The 21046-nt window shown below is 58.8% G+C and overlaps 2 protein-coding genes across 7 annotated transcripts; one reads left to right on the top strand and one right to left on the bottom strand.

The window, feature by feature from the left end:
* Nucleotides 1-248: 248 nt before the first annotated feature.
* Nucleotides 249-2883, bottom strand: ARL16 (ADP ribosylation factor like GTPase 16). Of its 3 annotated transcripts, XM_017524876.2 has the most exons (5): nucleotides 2670-2883; nucleotides 2509-2567; nucleotides 1983-2096; nucleotides 967-1082; nucleotides 249-815 (listed from the first exon to the last, which is right to left on the bottom strand). In XM_017524876.2, the coding sequence occupies exons 1-5, from the start codon at nucleotides 2800-2802 to the stop codon at nucleotides 644-646; spliced, it is 594 nt and encodes a 197-aa protein (XP_017380365.1). In that variant the 5' UTR covers nucleotides 2803-2883; the 3' UTR covers nucleotides 249-643. The 3 variants fall into 3 exon arrangements, with proteins under 3 accessions (XP_017380365.1, XP_037593114.1, XP_037593113.1); XM_037737186.1 differs by lacking the exon at nucleotides 2509-2567 and having other exon boundaries at nucleotides 1983-2088; nucleotides 2670-2744; XM_037737185.1 differs by lacking the exons at nucleotides 2509-2567; nucleotides 2670-2883 and adding an exon at nucleotides 2409-2493.
* Nucleotides 2884-2919: 36 nt separating this feature from the next.
* Nucleotides 2920-20532, top strand: HGS (hepatocyte growth factor-regulated tyrosine kinase substrate). Of its 4 annotated transcripts, none has more exons than XM_017524863.2 (22): nucleotides 2920-3066; nucleotides 4573-4657; nucleotides 5581-5656; nucleotides 6125-6217; nucleotides 7758-7881; nucleotides 9218-9270; nucleotides 9645-9713; nucleotides 10827-10951; nucleotides 13127-13205; nucleotides 13277-13375; nucleotides 13461-13556; nucleotides 14628-14666; nucleotides 14737-14880; nucleotides 14971-15030; nucleotides 15616-15829; nucleotides 16160-16332; nucleotides 16428-16568; nucleotides 16645-16819; nucleotides 18969-19102; nucleotides 19193-19297; nucleotides 19512-19598; nucleotides 19933-20532. In XM_017524863.2, exons 1-22 carry the CDS (start codon nucleotides 3030-3032, stop codon nucleotides 20041-20043), a joined length of 2319 nt encoding a protein of 772 aa, XP_017380352.1. In that variant the 5' UTR covers nucleotides 2920-3029; the 3' UTR covers nucleotides 20044-20532. The 4 variants fall into 4 exon arrangements, with proteins under 4 accessions (XP_017380352.1, XP_017380351.1, XP_037593110.1 ...); XM_017524862.2 differs by having other exon boundaries at nucleotides 19178-19297; XM_037737182.1 differs by lacking the exon at nucleotides 13127-13205 and having other exon boundaries at nucleotides 13246-13375; nucleotides 19178-19297.
* Nucleotides 20533-21046: the final 514 nt, after the last annotated feature.

The following is a 21046-nucleotide window of genomic DNA, read 5'->3' as shown; positions in this document are numbered from 1 at the left end:
TGCCTTGTGCTGTCCGTGGGGATGCGGGGTCAGGGAACCAGCAGCTCAGGCAGGTTGGAGCCTGTGCTGCCTCGTGCTGTCCGTGGGGATGCGGGGTCAGGGAACCAGCAGCTCAGGCAGGTTGGAGCCTGTGCTGCCTCGTGCTGTCCGTGGGGATGCGGGGTCAGGGAACCAGCAGCTCAGGCAGGTTGGAGCCTGTGCTGCCTCGTGCTGTCCGTGGGGATGCGGGGTCAGGGAACCAGCAGCTCAGGCAGGTTGGAGCCTGTGCTGCCTCGTGCTGTCCGTGGGGATGCGGGGTCAGGGAACCAGCAGCTCAGGCAGGCTGGAGCTTGTGCTACAGCAAGAAGCCAGGTCTCAGTGGCACTGTGCAGTCTACACTCCTTGGGGACAGATCCCTGGCAGAAGAGGAGCCTACCCCAATAGCACCACTCCAGGATGCAGGTCACTCAGCCACCTGCAGGCCCTGCTCACCCAGCCTGGGGACAGGTTTTTCAGGGGCCAGATGTCAAGAACTTCCCTCTCTGCATGCCTCAGTTTACCCATCATGTAGGGCTACGCTGGGTTATTCTGTCCAGTGAGAAGTATTGGCAGCAAAGCCACACTGCCCTCTGCCTCCTCTCCCCAGCGAGGGCTAGCCATGCAGTCAACCACTGCCTCTGTGGGTCGCCTGGAGCCAGCCTAGCACCCCTGCCAAGCCAGTGCCTTTCCGGGCGCTGATTTCTGCCGTGGTGATGTCCTGCTTGGCACAAGCAATGATGTCTGGAAGCCTGATTAACGATTTCATCTCCTCCGTGGACATGTAACAGGGTAGGTCGCTGGAGTGAAAGAAGTGCCCCATCAGAGCAGTGGCTGCCACACACCTGCCCTGGCCCCCAGCCACACGACCTCCATCCCGAGCCAGGCTCCCGGCTGTACTCCTAGGGAGCCCCACCCCCACGCGCCCCCTCTCAGCTCAGGGACACGTACATTTTATTGAAGAGTATCAGCACTGATGCTTCTGCAAGTTGTTCTGCAGAAAGGAGACCTAAGAGCTGCACGCAGGATGCAGAGAGTTGGGTGGGGTCAGAGGCATCCATCATGAACTGGGGAAAAGGAAACATGTCAGCAATGTTCTGCTGCGAAGGACGGGTCCTGCCAAACTTCCTCCCCTGGGCCTCACAGACCTGGCACTGGGAGGGCAAAACAGCTTTTTATTTATTTTTTTGAGACAGTCACCCAGGCTGGAATGCAGTGATGCGATCACAGCTCACTGCAACCTCAGCCTCCCGCGTTCAATTGAGTCTCCTACCTCAGCTTCCTCAGTAGCCGGGACTACAGGCCTGTACCACCACAGCCAGCTAATTTTTTGAATTTTTAGTAGAGACGGGGTTCACCATGTTAGCCAGGATGGTCTCAATCTCCTGACCTCGTGATCCGCCCGCCTTGGCCTCCCAAAGTGCTGGGATTACAGGCGTGAGCCACCGCGTCCGGCCCAAAACAGCTTTAAACAAAGCTTGGGAACACACAGAAACAGAAGCAGACAGAATCGAGTTTTATCAGGACGACTTGGTGTCACTCCAGTGTTTCTGTTTTCACTTATATGGAAGTCTCTGTCCTCATGGGCCATCATTTCTCCATCCTGGAATCTGGGGCACAGGCCTTGTCAAGATGGCCAACCAGAGGCATGTATAAATCCAACATAAAACACAGACGTACCGGGGAGCAACACACGGGGCTGAATCTGTTCTCTGCAGCGCAGCAGCCCTGCCCTCAGCAAGCCCTCCGTGAGCTCTAACGTGGGCCTTCGAGCACAAGCACCAGAGAAACCAGACGGGGTGCCCAGCAGAAAGCAACACTAGCGTAGGACCTGTTTCCATGACTAGTAAGTCACTAAATAACCCAAACCCCAAACCCGGTTCTACACATAGCAAGGTTGGGGAATGGACATCACAGGAACGTCGACACACTTCTCTAAAGGAAGCCCATCTAGGATTACAACCTACCAGAAGAGAACGGCAGTTTCCATAGTAACTGGACCAGATGGGGCCCATGCACCCTCCCAGCTCCCGGATGGTGATCTTTCTCTGTGCCATGATGTCAGTAAGATTGGTGCCCACCTATAGGAAAAACCACGATGCAGAGAGAACAACACAACCGCTGTCGCGCTGTGAACTCCTGAAGAGCCCCGTGGCCACACCTTACACGGCGGCCTGAGCCCCGCAGACTCGTGCTCCAAGGCTTCAGTCCGTAAGGCAGGAACGGCGAGCAGGGACCGACGCCCATCAGTAGTTGACTCGCTGTGGGGGCGACCAGCCACAGGAACCCGCTGCGAGAGCAGAGGGGTGCCCGTGGAGGGCGGCAGGCCCCTGCATCCCGGGCCAGGCATCCTCAGCTCAGTCCCCGCCCCCGCCCCGCTCCCGAAGGCGGACCTCAAGTCAAGGCCAGACCGGCTGCGCCTCGGCGTGCACTTACAGGAGCCTGCAGCGCAGAGCTGACCCCACGCACTCCACCCGCGGGGCGGACACCTACCGTGGGCCGTGTCGGGGGCGGCTCCCCCAGGTCGCCCTTCCCATCCCCGGAGCTCACCTGTGCGGAGCGGTTAAGGAAGGACCCGAGCCGCTAAAGGGTGAGTTCCCGCACCTGCCCGGGTGCTCCCCACTCCCCGGTCCGGCCCCCACGCGGAAGGATATCCTGCAGCCGTTTCACCAGCAGCGTCTTCCCGACGCCCGTGGCCCCCAGCAAGAGACACATTCCGTCCTTCACTCCACCCGGCACCCGTAGCTCGGCGCCGCGGCGCAAAGCTCGCCCATCGCCGGCTCTCATTGGATAGGTCTCAGGTCCGTGCTGCTGATTGGTTCTTAGGGCTCATCGCTCCAATTAGCGCTCAACGTCAGCGGGAGAACGGAAGATCCCGCCTTCTCTTGGCTCTCGGGCAGGCGCGGTGACGTGCGCCTGCGCGCACTGGAGGAAAAGGCGGAAGCGGAAGTCGGGGGGCGCGCCAGCTCGCAGCAGGGAGCGCCCGCGGCGTCTGGTCTGGGCTGGAGGTCGCCATGGGGCGAGGCAGCGGCACCTTCGAGCGTCTCCTAGGTAACGCGCCCCCGCCCGACGGCTCGGCCTTAGGTCGACTGGCAGCCCTAGCCCGGCGCTGAGTCAGCGCGGCCCGGAGGGCTCGAGGGGCGCGGACCGGTCGCCGTGCCTGCCTCTCCCTGGCCCGCTGTCCTCCTGGCGCGGAGCCGCTGATCTTGGACCGTCGGCTTGGCCGTGGGGTCGGCGTCTGTTGGGCGTCGGCGAACCTGGGCGTTGTGAGGTTCTGCGCAGGGCGCCGGGGCGCTCGGGATACCCGCTCCTCCGCGGGCCTGGGTTTTCGGCAGGTTTCCCCCTGACCGACCTGCACCCGGCCTAGTGGGCCACAGGGCCTGAGTCATGAAAGTGGGTGACTCAGTCGCATGTCATTAGGCTCGCACTTGGGCTTCTGACCCAAAACATTGGTCCCAGAAGGGTGGGGCTGGCAGTGTCCTTTCTGGGACCTTTGAGCTCTCTTGGGAGCTGTGGGTCCCAGACCCACCTTTTGTTCCCACACTGGCTTCTGGAAGTGCCCAATGGTTTAGGAAGACGTTTTCTCTGGTTTTTGGAGGTGAAAGCTGATCCTGTCTGAGCCTCTTGGAGTTGACAAGTTTTAGGAGGGAAAATGAATGTTTACGGGCAGTTCCCGGTAGCCCCGTAGTGAAAATGTGCCTTGTGTTTGGGGAGAGGTGCTTGGGTGTCCTGATGGCCTGCCCCAAGCCTGCCTTTTTGTTAACTATGGTTTTCAAGGAGAACTCACATGAGACACCTTCCTTGCCCAGGGAATCTGCAAGCAGACTATCTCAGCCTTACAGATAGTTCAGTGTTTCAGGGATGAAGCCAGAGATTGACTACTGAATCAGTATTGAAAATGGATGTGGCTTGGCTTGTTAGATTGTTTCTGTTTCCGGGGAAGGCGGTGTGGGCAGAGCTGGAGCTGTCCCTCCAAGGCCCGGTTGTTGGAATTAGCAGCAGTGATTTGGGGAGGACAGATATTAGCGGGCGGGTCCTCCTTGGAGGCCCTTTCTGCCCTTATTCCCAAAGCACTTGGAGCAGGGGGGCCTGGAGTCTACACTGCAGGCCTCTCGCTCTTGCCTCAGCTAAGATCTCATCGAATGCGGGAGCATCTGAGCGAAAGGGGACTCTGAGGGACAGGTGACAGAGTTCTTTGTTGAGAAGCAGCCAGGCCTGACGTTTAACAGTGAATCAGCCTCTGTCTGTGGCGAGCTGTGTGACTCAGGGTCATGCCCTCGCTGCTCTGCCGAGTGTCTTTACCTTGCTGGTAGGTTGTGGGAGGGCTTGGACCAGCACCAGGTGTCCTCTCTCTTCTCACACTGTTCCAGGCTTCCCTGGGAAGGATGGCACTTCCGTGCTTATCAGCAGGCTCGGGAGTATTCTCACATAGTTTTTCATTTGGTCCAAATGTCTAAAAGGGAAGGAGGGAGTCCCCCTGCCCTGCTGCCGAGCTGGGGTGCTGCATGGGGAGTCCAGCATGATGAGCCCCCCCCCCAATCGCTTTTTCTCCCTCAGACAAGGCAACCAGCCAGCTCCTGCTAGAGACAGACTGGGAGTCCATTCTGCAGATCTGTGACCTGATCCGGCAAGGGGACACACAGTGAGTGAGCGGGGTGATGCCCGAAGTGGGGAGTGGCCCTGCACGAAGCTGGGCTTGCTTGGTGCCTGTTGGTTGCCCATGATTTAGCTGACCATGTTAGGCTTTTTTTTTGAGACAGAGTCTCACTCTATTGCCCAGGCTGGAGTGCAGTGGCACGACCTTGCTTTGCTGCAACCCCTGCCTCCCGGTTCAAGCACTTCTCCTGCCTCAGCCTCCCAAGTAGCTGAGACTACAGATGCCTGCCACCACACTTGGCTAATTTTTGTATTTTTTAGAAGAAACAGGGTTTCACTGTATTGGACAGGCTGGTCTCGAGCTCCTGACTTCATGATCCTCCCTCCTTTGCCCAAAATGCTGGGATTACAAACGTGAGCTACCGGGCCCGGACACATTCGGCCCTTATGTGGAGAATTGCATGGTCTACGTGCTAAGATTTTTGACATCTTGGAACAATTAAGGGTTTTTTTTTCTGTACAGCTTGCAGATACCTGGTTATGTTCATATTTGCTTCAGGGTTCTCACAGACTAAGACAACAGACTTACTTTTTTTTTTTTTTTTACGATGGGACCTTGCTCTGTCACCCAGGCTGAAGTGCAGCGGCATGATCTCAGCTCACCAAAGTCCCTGCCTCCCAAGCTCAAGCAGTCCTCCCACCTCAGCCTCCCAAGTAGCTGGGACTACAGGCGTGCACCATCACGCCCGGCTAATTTTTTGCTTTTGGTAGAGGTGGGGTTTTGCCATAATGCACAGGCTGGTCTCAGACTCCTGGGCTCAAGCAGTCCTCCTGCCTTGGCCTCCCAAAGCACTGGGATTACAGGTGTGAGCCACTGCACTGGCAGCAGATGAACTTCTCTCATCTTAGTTGCTGACGCTGTTTTTTTACTCTTTCTCTTTGCTTTTACCAATGCTGTTTCCCTTTTAGAGCAAAATATGCCGTGAATTCTATCAAGAAGAAAGTCAATGACAAGAACCCACACGTGGCCTTGTACGCCCTGGAGGTAACTAGACCCTGTGCTGCAGAGGCTTCCAGGGGCCCCACCCCCCACTGGTTATGGCAGCAAGAGATGAGTTTGCCCTGTGGCATTGCCCCCCTTTCTGGGCATACAGCAAGGAGGAGAGTTTCCACTCAGCCTTGGGTGCCCACGTGAGCTGTGCCATGAGGAGGGGGTCAGTCTGAGGGAGAGATGGAGAGTGGGGAGGGAGTGAGCACCACTTCTTCAGCTGGTGCTGTGCGTGTAAACACCAAAAATGGATCTCGTCCCTGTGCTTGGCCATGAGACTTGGCATTGGAGGGAGTGGTGCGGCGCAGGCTGCTGAGTCTCAGATGCTGCTGTTTGAGGTTCCCGAAAGGCCCAATGGCCTGATGGGCCTGTTGAATGCCTGCTGTCCCACAGGGAGGTGGATCCGTCCAGCAGGAGGAGGGGCTCCTTCCCTGTCCACTGACCTTTCCTTTCTGGGCTCTGCAGGTTATGGAGTCTGTGGTGAAGAACTGCGGCCAGACCGTTCATGATGAGGTGGCCAACAAGCAGACCATGGAGGAGCTGAAGGATCTGCTGAAGGTGGGTGACACAGAGGGAAGCAGGTGGCCACCCAGGCTGGCACCTTTGCTTCTCCGGGTGTTTCCTGGGCACCTGCAACAGAACAGCACTGGGTGTGGCAGAGAACGTGCAGGTGCAGATGAGTGGTCCCTTCGGCAGAGCTCAGGGCCTCCACGCACTCACTCATGGGAGAGACTGGGCCGTGAGCCCCAGTCCAGGGAGGCAAGGCTTTAGCAGGAGCCGTTCTGGGGAGCTATGTCTGGAGCACCAGGTTGACAGCGATCTTAGGGCCTGGGGACGGCTTTCAGGAGGCACAGCTTGGGCATCAGCTGTCTTTGGGAAGGTCAGTAGATGCTGCTGGGTGGGCATGGCAGTGACGGCTATTGTGTGTGAGGGTGGCTGTGGTCCAGAGGGCAGCCTGGCCTGGACCCACAGGCAGGGATGTGGGAGGGCTCTGAGTGGGGGCTGGTAAGATCGGATATGTCTGTGGGGGAGAGGAGCTGTTTTGGAGAGTGGGAGCTTCATGCAAGCTCCCCAGTTCCCCAGGAGATTGTGCTGGGACACCTGCGTTGGGGGTGCTGTGACGGGTGTCCCCTGCAGTCAGGCTGCTCCCACTCCATCCCGACCTGTGGGCCGGGCCTGAGTCTCATAGGAGACTCCACCCTGGACCCACACAACTGAGAACCTGCCCAGGGATCTCAGTGGACAACCAGGCTTCTCAGAGCACCTTGGCCAGCCTCCCATCCCATCCCGTCCTGGCTGAGAGTCAGAAGGTGCTGGAGGCTGGAGTCTGGCACTGCTGGACCCTGTTGCACCTGTGTTCCCTCAGGCTGCAGTCCTTGAGGCCGCCCTTTCCTCTGTGGGGCGGGGTAGGACTGTGATGGAAGGCGCCGCTGAGGATGCAGAGGTTCTGGAAAGGAACTCAGGCCATGGTGCAGGTGCCCCAGTGCCTCTTTGAAGCAGCCTTTCATCCCGTGCCATCCTTGGCGTCGTACCTCCGTGGCGTTCCTGGGAGGGCTCTAGACGCAAGGCCAGGCTGCGCTCTGTCCTGGGGGAAACGGTGGCTGCAGGGGGCTTGGCACCCACTCTGAATTTGGAGGCATGTCTGGAGCAGCTGCCCTCCCCCGTCTCCCCAGCTGTGACTGGAGGAGCAGCGCAGCCTGGCCTCCACAGCGTCTCCGTCTTCTCAGCCCCAGCACGATGCCGCCACTGTCAGGCCTGCCGGTTCCTGCCTGTTGGGGGCTGATGGGAACCGGGGATCCCTGGCTGGGTGGGTCCCTTGGGAACAGGAGAGACAGATGGTCTGGGGCACAGAGACGCAGTGGTGTTTGGCTCCAGTGAGCCCTTGGTTTTTGGCAGCGGTTAGAGAAGGGCCGTGGTCTTGGACAGGTATAGACAGGCATGAGATTTGAACTCAGGGTCTGGGAACAGATGGGTGCATGGCCTCCACACCCCACTTGGGGGCCCTCTCTGGCGTCTGTGTCAGCCCCGTCTGCTTAGAGGCTGAGGTTTGCCAGCCTGGAGTCTCTTTCGACCCTCCCCATCTCCTCCGTGCCTGCAGAGACAAGTGGAGGTGAGCGTCCGTAACAAGATCCTGTACCTGATCCAGGCATGGGCGCACGCCTTCCGCAACGAGCCCAAGTACAAGGTGGTCCAGGACACCTACCAGATCATGAAGGTGGAGGGTGAGTCCAGACCAGATCGGGACCAGGTGGGGGCTGGGGATTGCTGGGCAGTCAGGCCCGACGGGCACAGTGTCACAGGCCCTGGGAAGGTGGGCTGCTCCCTGTGGTGGGAGGGTGGAGGGCAGCGGTCTGGAGCCAGGGAAGGCTGTGCATGTGAGGGCGGGCTCAGACCAGCTCCTGCCTTTCTGGACCCATGGCCCACGGGCGGGGCAGGCGGTCATGGCAGATGACACGCTGGTGAACAGGCAGCAGACAGCCTGTTTCTGAGTGGCAGGGCTTCTGGGGGACTGGGTTGGGCTGTGCAGTCAGGGAAGGCTGCTGGAGGAGCTTCCGCGAATGTTGAGACTGGAACAGAAGCCAGAGCCAGCGTGGATGCAGACAGGCAGCACCCACAGAGGGACTCTCAGCCCTGGGGCAGAAGGGTGGCCAGCGTGCCCAGAGGAGAGAGGGGGCTGGGCCTGTGCGCCGAAGGCCTCCGGGCTGTGGGCCAGAGTTCAGCGAAGCTCTAAGCACGGCGGGAGGTCTCCGGGGTTTTTCCTCCGGGCCGTGGCAGCCAAGATGTGTTTCTTAAGGGTCCATTCTGGTTGTTGTGGCCATGGAAAGTTGGGGGCTTGTGGAGAGAGGGGTGGAGGCTTCAGGATGCATTTGGAGGTCTTGGCTGGTGTTCGGGGCCCACACAGTGAGAGAGAGGTGGGCATGGCTGCTCCCATCCGTGCGAGTCCTGTGCGGCCCTGAGCTCTGCTGAAGATGAGTCCAAGAGTGTGGGGAATGGGGTGTGTTCTGGGGATGGTACATCCCTGCTGCAGGAGTTACACACTTGCCTTGTGGCTGCAGGCTTGGCAGGACCAGTGTGGAGACCCAGGTAGAACTCGGGGTGGCTGCATGAGCTGCCTCCAGCTCTCACCTTCGGGTGGTGGTTGCTGGTGGTGTGTGCTCACGTCTCCTTCCTGGGGTGGAAGCTTTCCTGGATTTTATCTGGGGTCTGTGTGTCAAGAATAGCTTGAGGCCCTGTCCTCAGAAAATGGGAGCCCTGGCCAGAGAGCAGAGGGAGCCACTTGGTAGGTGGGGCCGCACAGGTGCCTGACGCCCCGATGGGGTGGGAACAGCAACTCAGGAAGAGGATAGCAGTGCCTGGCTCTCGTCTGCCACTGCAGCAAAGACAGAGGCCCTGTAGGGATGCCAGCCTTGGGGCAGGAGGTGGTCCTGGTACCCCCAGAGGCCCACACTTGGGTGCACAGTCACTGCTGTCTCAGAGCTGCCAGGAGCGAGGAAGGGGCTCCCGGAGGTCTGTCAGTCCAGGCGGGAGCAGGCAGTGACTGTGACCTTCTCTCTCCAGGACACGTCTTTCCAGAATTCAAAGAGAGCGATGCCATGTTTGCTGCCGAGAGAGTGAGTGTGGGCGGCCGCCAGGGGTCGTTTGGCTGTTGAGGAAACGTGAGGGGAGCACTGGGAGCCTGGCTTGCTTGGGAGTCGGTGGCTGAGCTCCCGGGGAGGCACAGCAGCTGTCTCTGCTGGGCAAGGTGGAGACGTGGCTCGAGGGCCTTGAGAGTGGCTATGGGCTACGAAAGGAAAACACACACCTCCGATGAGGAAAGAAGTCCCTTCCTCTGGTCTCGGCAGCTTCACCCCAGGCCACGACACTGGGAAGGGCCGGCTGGGGCATTGCTCTCAAACCTGCTGGGGTCCTCTCTGTCCGTTCCCTTGAGTGTGCCTGTGGAGCTCGGCGGGGGGTCGAGTGGTCCTGACTCTGTGCCTCTCCTCAGGCCCCGGACTGGGTGGACGCTGAGGAATGTCACCGGTGCAGGGTGCAGTTTGGGGTGATGACCAGAAAGGTGAGTTCCCTCCCAGGGGAGCTGGGGGCTCTGCTCTATAGCCCTGGGCAGACACCAGGTCCCCTGCCGTGCACGAGGTCACCATTCTTGCTGGGTCTTCCCTTCCTGGTAGGTGGCTCGGGGTGAGTGCATCTCGAAGCAGGTAGTGAGGTGTCAGCAATGGGAACAGTGAGGGCCACTAATGTGGGCCTGATGCCGCTGCCTGGCTGGGCCCAACCTCCCTCAGGAATTGTAATGTCCCAAACCTGGGCTGTGTGCTTGCCACAGTCAGTCTCCTGCTTGCCAGGGCCGTGTGGCCACTTCGTTGTGTGGCTTAGCCCACCTGGATTCTGACCCTCCAAACCACCTTCCCACCAAAGACCCTCCAGCTGGTGTTCGGGAATGCTTGGGGTTGGGGTGTCAGAGCAGTGTCCAGCACCCACTGCACTCACAAAAGCTCTTGTTTTATCGGTAGCATTGATGTGTGTGTGTGTGTGTGTGTGTGTGTGTGTGTGTATATATGTATTTTTTTGCACTTTTTTTTTTTTTTTTTTTTTTTTTTTTTTTTGTTTTTTTTTTGTTTTTTTTTTTTTTTTTTTTTTTTTTTTTTTTTTTTTTTTGAGAGTCTTGCACTGTTGCCCAGGCTGGAGTGCAGTCGCGCAATCTCAGCTCACTGCAACCTCCGCCTCCTGGGTTCAAGCAGTTCTCCTGCCTCAGCCTCCCCAAGTAGCTGACACCACAGGCATGCGCCACCACTCCCAGCCAATTTCTTGTATTTTTAGTAGAGACGGGGTTTCGCCATGTTGGCCAGGGTGGTGTCCGTCTCCTGACCTTGTAATCTGCCTGCTTCAGCCTCCCAAAGTGCTGGGATTACAGGCGTGAGCCACTGCGCCAAGCCTGCACATCTTTTTAACTTACCTTGTTTTGACCAAAGCGGTGGCTGCCGTTAAGACTCCTGGGAGCGCCTCTGGGTTCCCCGGCGTTAGTGTCCTCCCTCCCGGGCACTTGTTTTGCCTGTCCCCTGCCTTCCCCCGCCTGTGAGGCCAGCCTCAGCGCTGTACAGGGCAGTTCTGGGCCAGGCGGCACATCAGGGTCCCCGGTGTCTGTGACCAGCCTGCCTGCCCCATCTTGCAGCACCATTGCCGAGCGTGTGGGCAGATCTTCTGCGGGAAGTGTTCCTCCAAGTACTCCACCATCCCCAAGTTCGGCATCGAGAAGGAGGTGCGCGTGTGTGAGCCCTGCTACGAGCAGCTGAACAAGTGAGTCCCCTCCGCTCAGGCCTCAGGCAGGGCAGGCCCTCCAGGCCGGCCTTTTGTTCCTCTCGGCCATGGTGTCCGAGGCCTGCAGACCCAGAGGGCCCTCAGCACAGCAGCTGGTAAGGGCAAGGGAAACCCAGGGTGCCGCACTCCTGCGGACCCTGCCCCACTTGAGGACAGGCGGGTAGGTGTGCAAGGCCGGGCGCTGTGGCTTCTGGGACTGAGGCTGCTCTGGCCGGCCTGTTGCTTGGGTTTCGGTTTGGATTCATTTCTATTTCAAATTTTGGAAATAAAGCTTACAGAAGGGTTGTATGAGCAGCAAGAGAACCTGCAGGGCCACGGCCAGGCCTCCGTGGTGGGCGTCTTGCTGCAGAGGTTACTCCGCCTCCCCTCTTCTGCACGTGCGCATGTTCGCACAGGAGTTTTTGCTGGTTTTGTTTGGTTTTGTTTGTTTTGAGATGGAGTTTTGCTGTTGTTGCAGTGGCACAATCTCAGCTCACCGCAACCTCTGCCTCCCAGGTTCAAGCGATTCTCCTGCCTTAGCCTCCCGAGTAGCTGGGATTACAGGCGTGCGCCACCACGACTGGCTAATTGTTTTTTGTTGGTTTTTTTTTTTTGTATTTTTAGTAGAGAAGGGGTTTTTCCATGTTGGTCAGGCTGGTCCCAAACTCCTGACCTCAGATGATTCGCCCACCTTGGCCTCCCAAAGTGCTGGCATTATAGGCACGAGCCCCTGCGCACAGCCTCACACAGATTTTTTTTTTTTTTTTTTTTTTTTATTTTCATTTTTTCCTCCACCCTCCCTTCACACACAGGTTTTGTACTGAATTTCCGTAAATGCAGATGTCATGCACACAGAGTTTTGCATGTGACCCCTGAGAGTGGGAGTGCTCTCTGGTCACAGCAGTCGCTCAGGACTGCGCTGCCACCCAGTGCTGGCTTCTGCTAACTGGTCCCCGCAGCGTGGCTGGGGGTCTGCCCTGGGTGCACGCCTGGTGTGTGTGGGCCGTGGTCACTTCTTAATTCTCTTCTCTTGGAGCATGCCCTTGCCTTCCTGTCTTGCTCCTGGGACATGTCTGGGAGGTGAGGCCATGGCTGCCTGCCCCTCTGTTGAGGTCTGAGGTTTCCACCTGCTTAGGTTTGGGAACCCCAGGGAGAAGGCCGTGCCCTCCTCAGGGTCCCATCAACCCAGCCATGTCCAGTGATGGGCTGCTGCTCCGAGAAGTGCCTTTTTCTTCCTGTGACAGAAGAGCTTTTGTTGAGCCATGGCAGTGTCCCCTCCATCGTGATCACTGCCCACTGAGAGTGCTGTGTCCCAGCAGCTCCGTGGCAGGGTATCCCGACACCATTGCTGCCTCATACACGCTGGCCGGCGTTCCCCCGTCCCGGGGGCTGTGCAGGTCTGCTTTGGTGTGGACTTTTCCCTTAGAAAAGAGCCCCAGGTCAGCCAGGCGTGGTGGCTCACGCCTGTAATCCCAGCACTTTGGGAGGCTGAGGTGGGTGGATCATGAGGTCAGGAGATTGAGACCATCCTGGCCAAGGTAAAACTCTATCTCTACTAAAAAAAAATTAGCCGGGCGTGGTGGTGCACACCTGTAGTCCCAGCTACTCAGGAGGCTGAGGCAGGGGAATCGCTTGAATCCGGGAGACAGAGCTTGCACTGAGCCGAGATAGTGCTACTGTACTCCAGCCTGGTGACAGTGCAAGACTTCGTCTCAAAAAAAAAAAGAAAGAAAAGAGCCCCAGGTCAAAGGTCAGCGTGCATGGTTTGAAATTGCGACCACACGGTGAGTGTGTAGCTCTGGACTGCCTGGGACTCTGAAGAGCTGACTGGGCGTGACAGGTGCTGCCGTGTTGGAAGCTTCTTGGGTGGGGCCCGCCCACAGTGGCGGTGCTGTGGTCCGTGTCCTGGGCCCCTAGAAAGGGCTTTGCAGGCTTGCTGGTGTCCTGAATGTTGATTTTCAGGAGATGCCCTGGGGCTTAGACTGAGGGACTCACCCGGGTCCTGGGGCCGGTATGAGACTCGACTCCTGCCCTGCTCCTCTGTGGTGTGTGGCGTGGAACCACTGTCATTACTGTGGGGACACACAGGAGCCCGTGGAGGTGCGACTCAGAACTTTGGTGGACGCAGGGTGGCGTCAGCTTGTGGTCACCTGCGGCATCCCCTCATACCCACAGGAAAGCGGAAGGAAAGGCCACCTCCACCACCGAGCTGCCCCCCGAGTACCTGACCAGCCCTCTGTCTCAGCAGTCCCAGGTACTCAATCCCCTCCGTCCTGTGGGCCTCTCTTCCCTGGGACCCCCCTCACCTTCCGCACTCATCCTCAGCTGCCGCCCAAGAGGGATGAGACGGCCCTGCAGGAGGAGGAGGAGCTGCAGCTGGCCCTGGCCCTGTCCCAGTCAGAGGCGGAGGAGAAGGAGAGGCTGGTAAGCTGGGTGAGGTGGGGTGGCTGCGGTGGGGCCAGAGGGCACCGTGTGCCCCCGAGTGATGCCCCTCTTAATTCTGCCTCAGAGACAGAAGTCCACATATACTTCCTACCCCAAGGCGGAGCCCGCGCCCCCGGCCTCCTCCGCGCCCCCCACGAGCAGCCTGTACTCTTCACCTGTGGTGAGCGGCCTGGGGCTGGGGCCACCTCCCCTGGGAGGCAGTGGGGTTGGTGGGGGATGCGGGTCCCTGGCTGCCCAGAGAGGACGGCGCAGCACACGGGCCACATCAGGACAGAGCCCCGCTGCTCCAGGCCCCTGTGCCTCCCGGTCCCTGGTTCAGCCCTTGGCACTGAGGACACGGGAGCAGCTGTGGGGACGGCGCCTTGCTGGTGAGGCCTAGTCTCCCCCACTCCTCCCGCCCCACAGGAATTGAAGGCCTTGCTCTTGGGGGCACCCACCTCACCTCTCCCTGGCCTCAACCCCGATCTCAGTAGCCGGTGAAGATGCAGCCTGATTTGCAGGGGGCAGGGTCAGGGACAGCAGGTTGAGAAAGTCATTTTGGGCCAGGTGCGGTGGCTCAAGCCTGTAATCCCAGCACTATGGGAGGCCGAGGTGGGTGGATCACGAGGTCAAGAGATCGAGACCATCCTGGTCAACATGGTGAAACCCCGTCTTTACTAAAAATACAAAAAATTAGCTGGGCATGGTGGCGCGTGCCTGTAATCTCAACGACTCAGGAGGCTGAGGCAGGAGAATTGCCTGAACCCAGGAGGCAGAGGTTGCAGTGAGCCGAGATCGCGCCATTGCACTCCAGCCTGGGTAACATGAGTGAAACTCCGTCTCAAAAAAAAAAAGAAATTTTGTAGGTTCTGTGGAGTGGTCAGGCCACTGCAGGCAGGGGCTCAGAAAGCCCCGTCCCAGTGAGCCACCTCTCCCTTCTCCCCTCCTTCCTGGGCTGTCAGGCGGGACCCACACACAGGACCGTGTGGGGGCTGTCCAGTGTCCACCTCGGGGCCCCAGGTCTGGCCTGGTGCCGCCCTCTTCCTCCCATAGGAAGATTAGGAGCCTCATGGCTATGGGGCGCCGGCCTTGAGGACGACAGTGGCCATCGGATGCCGGGAACCGGAGGAGGGCAGGAGGGAGGGCCCAGGCTGCGGCTCTGCTCTCCAGGGTCCGCGGGCGCCATCCCAGTCCCTGCCCGAGCAGCCGCTCCCTATCAGCCTCTGACACTCCGATGTCCCTTCCTCCCCAGAACTCATCGGCTCCTCTGGCTGAGGACATCGACCCTGAGGTAAGGCGTGGTGCGGGGCACGTCCTCTCCTGGTTTATGGCCTTGGGAGTGACCCCCTTGTTGCCTGCAGCTTGCACGGTACCTCAACCGGAACTACTGGGAGAAGAAGCAGGAGGAGGCTCGCAAGAGCCCCACGCCGTCTGCACCTGTGCCCCTCACAGAGCCGGCCGCCCAGCCCGGGGAGGGACATGCAGCCCCCGCCAATGTAGTGGAGGTGAGGGGCCGGTCCTGGCGTTCCTGGTGCAGGGTCCCTTGGATGGGGTGGATGCGGGACAGGCCCGAGACCCTCCCCTTTCTCTTTCAGAACCCCCTCCCGGAGACAGACTCGCAGCCCGTTCCTCCCGCTGGTGGCCCCTTTAGTGAGGTAAGCTGTGGCTCCCTCCACAGGCCAGGAGAAAACATGGCCACAGCCTCTTGGCCCACAGCACCAGGCACATGGCACACGTGCCTGCCCTAACCAGAAGGTCACTCCAGAGCAAGGGTGTCCACCCCGGCCCAGAACTGGCCCACCATGCCCAAGGTGTCTTCTCCCCGTGGAAACTGTCTGCACTGGGCTATGGTCCAGAGCCCAGGCCACTCTGTGGACCTGACGTGGACCTGAATATTCCAGAGCAGCCTAGAATCATGGGATGTGTCCTTGGCCTTGTCTAGGGCTTCTGGGCTGATTGACTGTCAGAGTGCAGGGCCTTGGAGAGGCAGGCAGGCCCCATGCCACCAGGCAGCAGGGCCCTGAGCCAGCTCCATCCTGACCAGTGCTGTGCTGCTGGACAAGGACCCAGCCTCCGGGGCCTCGCCTTCTTCGGTTCTAGTAGAGGCTGCTCCTGTGAGGAGCCGATTGACTCTGCTCCAGGCCTGAACGGAGCTGGGTGCCTCCGTCCGGGGCCCCACCGGGGAGGCTGGCTAGGCCATGGCTGAGACTGCACTCATCCGGCCCCTGCTTTGCCTGCAGCCACAGTTCCACAACGGCGAGTCTGAGGAGAGCCACGAGCAGTTCCTGAAGGCGCTGCAGAACGCTGTCACCACCTTCGTGAACCGCATGAAGAGCAACCACATGCGCGGGCGCAGCATCACCAACGACTCGGCCGTGCTCTCGCTCTTCCAGTCCATCAACGGCATGCACCCGCAGCTGCTGGAGCTGCTCAACCAGCTGGACGAGCGCAGGCGTAGGTGCCCGTCCCTCGGGGCCTCGGCTCGGGGGCAGCCAGGCGTTGGGAGTGCCATCCCGCACTAGACCCAGGCTGGGGCCTCTCCTGAGGGTGCCGGTATCATCTTCTGAGTCCTTCACTGAAACCGTGGCTTGCTCCAGAGGGTCTCAGCGGGAGGTGGTCTCGGTGATGACCCTGACTGCCCCGCCTGCCTCCCCAGATCCCAGGGCCTGCAGAGCCCTCTGCAGAAGGCTGGGCACAGGGTGGCCCGCCTGCACGTCCGTTCCACCCCGGAGCATCTCGGCGCTGTGCCGGAGTGGTCAGGGCTGCTCTGTTGTCTGCCCACAGTGTACTACGAGGGGCTGCAGGACAAGCTGGCCCAGATCCGCGATGCCCGGGGGGCGCTGAGTGCCCTGCGCGAAGAGCACCGGGAGAAGCTTCGCCGGGCAGCCGAGGAGGCAGAGCGCCAGCGCCAGATCCAGCTGGCCCAGAAGCTGGAGATCATGCGTCAGAAGAAGCAGGTGCAGTGGCTGCCCAGTGACCACAGAGGGTGCCCAGCCACGGGCCGGGGCGGGCTGGGGACCCACCGCGTGACCACCACGTTTCTGCTGCACAGGAGTACCTGGAGGTGCAGAGGCAGCTGGCCATCCAGCGCCTGCAGGAGCAGGAGAAGGAGCGGCAGCTGCGGCTGGAGCAGCAGAAGCAGACAGTCCAGATGCGTGCGCAGATGCCCGCCTTCCCCCTGCCCTACGCCCAGGCACGTGCCATCCTCCCACTGCCCAGGGGCTCGTGGGCTGAGGACCAACTCTCACCACAGTCTCCTTTGTCCCCAGCTCCAGGCCATGCCTGCAGCTGGAGGCGTGCTCTATCAGCCCTCGGGACCTGCCAGCTTCCCCAGCACGTTCAGCCCCGCAGGCTCCGTGGAGGGTTCCCCCATGCATGGCGTGTACATGAGCCAGCCAGCCTCTGCTGCTAGCCCCTACCCCAGCATGCCTGGCACCGCAGCAGGTAAGGATGGGGCGGGGCAGAGGACACTTTTTCCCCCTCATCTTTATTTTAGCCGAATTTACAGAAAAGCGCTAAGAATGGTGCACAGCGTTTTCCAGATTGCCCCGACGTGAATTTTGTCACGTTTGCTTTTTCCTGTTTCTATGCGAATGACCTCGCGCAGGCTTTCCTGTTGGAGCCGCTTTTCAGTTGGGGGTGGGTGCTCCCCTCCCCACCAATGCAACAGTGAGCTCTTTCTGAAACCAGCAGGCACTGGGCCGTCCAGTCCAGTCCGTAGCAGGCTCCGTCCTCGTGGGCAGTCCCCCCGGTGTCCTGTACCAACAGCAGGCCCAGTGGCTCGTGCTATTCAGCCCTCCCTCCTCTCGTCGCCTTTAATCTGGAGCATTCCCCAGTCAGCCTCTGCGTTTTGTGACATCGACTGTCCCAAGAGCCTGTCGTCTGGCAGACTATCCTCTTGGGTTTGTCTGGTGTCTCCGCGCGGTGACTGGAGCTGTGCTTTTCCTTGGAGCGGCACAGAAGGTGACGTGCGTCCTGTCACTTAGCCCCATTGCTGGCCATTTGGATGAGATGGGCTCTGCCAGGGGTTTTCACTGTGAAGTGACTGTGTCCCCCCTTGTAATCAGATGTGTCTCGGGGAGACTTTCCGGATATGCCTGGACTCCTCAAGCTCTACCGTTTTTTTGTCAGTGCTGCCTAGGTTCATTGTAGTGTTTGTCAGATTGCGCCTTCTAATTGCGCTGTTGTCTTTCCACTGGAGGGAGGTGCTCTTCCTGCTCCTAGTTACCGGCAGTTACAGCAGTGTGGAGATGTGCATTTTTTCTTTCAAAGATTGCAATCCTCTATTAATCGCTTTTTTTTTTTTTTTTTTGACAGAGTTTTGCTCTTGTTACCCAGGCTGGAGTGCAATGGCGCGATCTCGGCTCACCGCAACCTCCGCCTCCTGGGTTCAAGCAATTCTCCTGCCTCAGCCTCCCGAGTAGCTGGGACTACAGGCGTGTGCCACCATGCCCAGCTTATTTTTGTATTTTTAGTAGAGACGGGGTTTCACCATGTTTACCAGGATGGTCTCAATCTGTTGACCTAGTGACCTGTATATGGTAAAAACCATGAGTTTGTCCAGGTGTGGTGGCTCCTGCTTGTAATCCCAGCACTTCGGGAGGCTGAGGCGGGGATGGATTACTTAAGACCAGCCTAGCTAAGATGGTGAAACCCCATCTCTACTAAAAATACAAAAATTACCCGGGTGTGGTGGCACGCACCTGTAGTCTCAGCTACTCGGGAGGCTGAGGCAGGAGAATTGCTTGAACCTGGGAGGCGGCGGTTGCAGTGAGTCGAGGTCATGCCATTGCACTACAGCCTGGCTGACAGAGCAAGACTCTGTTTCAAAAAAAAAAAAAACCCTTGAATTCATTCTAGGACTTGGAATTTTAATCCAATAGCATAGTTTTGTTTGGCATTGTCTTCAATATACTTAATTGCTTAGCCCTAGAATACACAAAAAGTAGTTTCAAGAATGCTGTTCCGGCCCACTGTGGAGACGATGCCTCCTAACCGGAGTGTAATGGTCGTCTGCAGTTCCTGTCATCTGTAGCCTGAGGCCGTAGAGTCCAGATTCTGGGTTCTGAAGTTACTGGGATTCACTCTCCCATCCCATTGGTCAGACCATGTCACTCATTTAAAATAGTTTGGTTCCTTTCTTCAGATTTCATTCCGTTCTGGGATTCTCCTCCATCCTTGCTGGTTTATCTTCCTTTTTTTTTTTTTCTTGAGATGGGAGTCTTGCTCTGTCGCCCAGGCTGGAGTGCAGTGGTGTGATCTTGGCTCACTGCAACCTCTTTGCCTCTTGGGTTCAAGCGATTCTCCTGCCTCAGCCTCTCGATTAGCTCTGATTACAGGCATGCGCCACCATGCCCAGCTAATTTTTGTATCTTTAGTAAAGACGAGGTTTCACTGTATTGGACAGGCTGGTCTCAAACTCCTGACTTGATGATCCGCCCGCCTTAACCAATGGCGCCACTGCACTCCAGTCTTTGCAACACAGTGAGACTTGGTCTCAAAAAACACGAAAGGAAAACTGAAGAGAAGGGTGTCCCTTCCTCCCCTCCACATTGCCCTGGCTGAACCATCTCACCTGTCTTGTTTGTCACAGATCCCAGCATGGTGAGCGCCTACATGTACCCAGCAGGGGCCACTGGGGCGCAGGCAGCCCCCCAGGCCCAGGCCGGGCCCACCGCCAGCCCTGCCTACTCATCCTATCAGCCCACTCCTACAGCGGGCTACCAGGTATGCAGGCAAGGCCACTCCCCACCTCCAGGGCCAGCCCAGCCCCTTCTCCCATGGCACCCATTCCCCCCGCAGAATGTGGCCTCCCAGGCCCCGCAGAGCCTCCCGGCCATCTCTCAGCCTCCGCAGTCCAGCACTATGGGCTACATGGGGAGCCAGTCGGTCTCCATGGGCTACCAGCCTTACAACATGCAGGTACGGCGACCTCCAGGCTCTGCTAGGGGCCGGGGTGGGGAACAGAGTTGACACTGAGGGTCTTGGTGAGGCTGGTGGGCACTGGGCGGGCCCCACCCCTTCTTTCCTCCCCTCAACTCTCTGGGCTTTGTCCTCTATGGATTGTTGCAAGCCAGAAACACCCCCGGCTGCGTGGTCATAGGGCTACTCTCTGACATCTGGCTTCTCACAACAGAGTCTCATGACCACCCTCCCGAGCCAGGACACATCCCTGCCACCCCAGCAGCCCTACCTCGCGGGGCAGCAGCCCATATACCCGCAGGTGAGGCATTCCCAGGGCCTCAGCGGCATCCGCAGGGCAGCTTCAGTCTTCTGGTTTACGGGTGGGTCTCCTGGCCCCAGTGGGGATTGTCCCGTATGCCTGCTCACACGGGGAGACGCATACCCGAGGCCCCTCCTTAGCAGGCAGAACGAGGATGTGAGTCTTAGGGCAGACACGTGTCCACAAGTGGAGACGGGAAAAATCATGAATGCACTTGAAAGACAAAGGCCACATGAGCTCCACTCGGTGGACGTGGATGACGGGCTCCTGTGGGTCTGTGGTTCTGCTGGGACCAAAGCCTTCCTCCCAGCCATGCCTGCTCTCCTCCCAACAGATGGCGCCCTCCGGCGGTCCCCCCCAGCAGCAGCCCCCCGTGGCCCCACAGCCGCCGGCACAGGGGCCTCCGGCACAGGGCAGCGAGGCCCAGCTCATCTCATTCGACTGACCCAGGCCATGCTCCCGTCCAGAGTAACACTACAGTTCACCCAAAACGCCTCGTCTCTAACTGCCGCCATCCCGCCTCCCCATCCTCTCCTGCCGCTAGTGTCCCTTCTCTGCAAGTGAGGGGGCCTTCACCCGAGCCCACCTCCCTCCCTATCCTCAGCCCGCCGAAGTCCCTGAGTTGGTTTCTGCCTTCTTTCCCCAGGGCTGGGCCATGGGGAGGGAAGGAAGGAGGGAAGCCCCCATCCTGTGGGTCATGGTCTGGAGAGGTGGCAGGAATGGGGACCCTCAGCCCCCCACGCAGCCTGTGCCCTCTGGCCCCACTGTGAGCTGGCTGTGGTATCTGGGTGTGGCCTGGGGTGCCCTCTGCAGGGGCCTCTCAGCTGCCACAGCCAAGGGTGGACGCTTCAGGGCTCCAGCTTCTCTGCTTCTCAGCTGTCATCTCCAGTGCCCCAGGATGGAACAATGATAATAAAATGTATTTCAGAAAGCATCAGCATTGTGGGTTCTTAAATTTTATTTTTATTTTTTATTTTTTTTATTTTTTTATTTTTTGAGACGGAGTTTCACTCTTGTTACCCAGGCTGGAGTGCAATGGCGCGATCTCGGCTCACCGCAACCTCCGCCTCCCGGGTTCAGGCAATTCTCCTGCCCCAGCCTCCTGAGTAGCTGGGATTACAGGCACGCACCACCATGCCCAGCTAATTTTTCGTATTTTTAGTAGAGACGGGGTTTCACCATGTTGACCAGGATGGTCTCGATCTCTTGACCTCGTGATCCACCCACCTCGGCCTCCCAAAGTGCTGGGATTACAGGCTTGAGCCACCGCGCCCGGCCTTAAATTTTATTTTTTAAGATGGGGTTTCACCAAGATGGCCAGGCTGGTCTTGAACTTGTGACCTCAGGTGATCCACCCACTTCGGCCTCCCAAAGTGCTAGGATTACAGGCGTAAGCCACCGTGTCCGGCCTAAATTTTTTTTAATTTTCTGTCGCCCAGGCTGGAGTG

This window comes from Cebus imitator, unplaced genomic scaffold (genome assembly GCF_001604975.1).
Source record: "Cebus imitator isolate Cc_AM_T3 unplaced genomic scaffold, Cebus_imitator-1.0 Scaffold36, whole genome shotgun sequence".
Classification (NCBI taxonomy): Eukaryota; Metazoa; Chordata; class Mammalia; order Primates; family Cebidae; genus Cebus; species Cebus imitator.
This window is presented reverse-complemented; position numbering and strand designations above follow the sequence as displayed.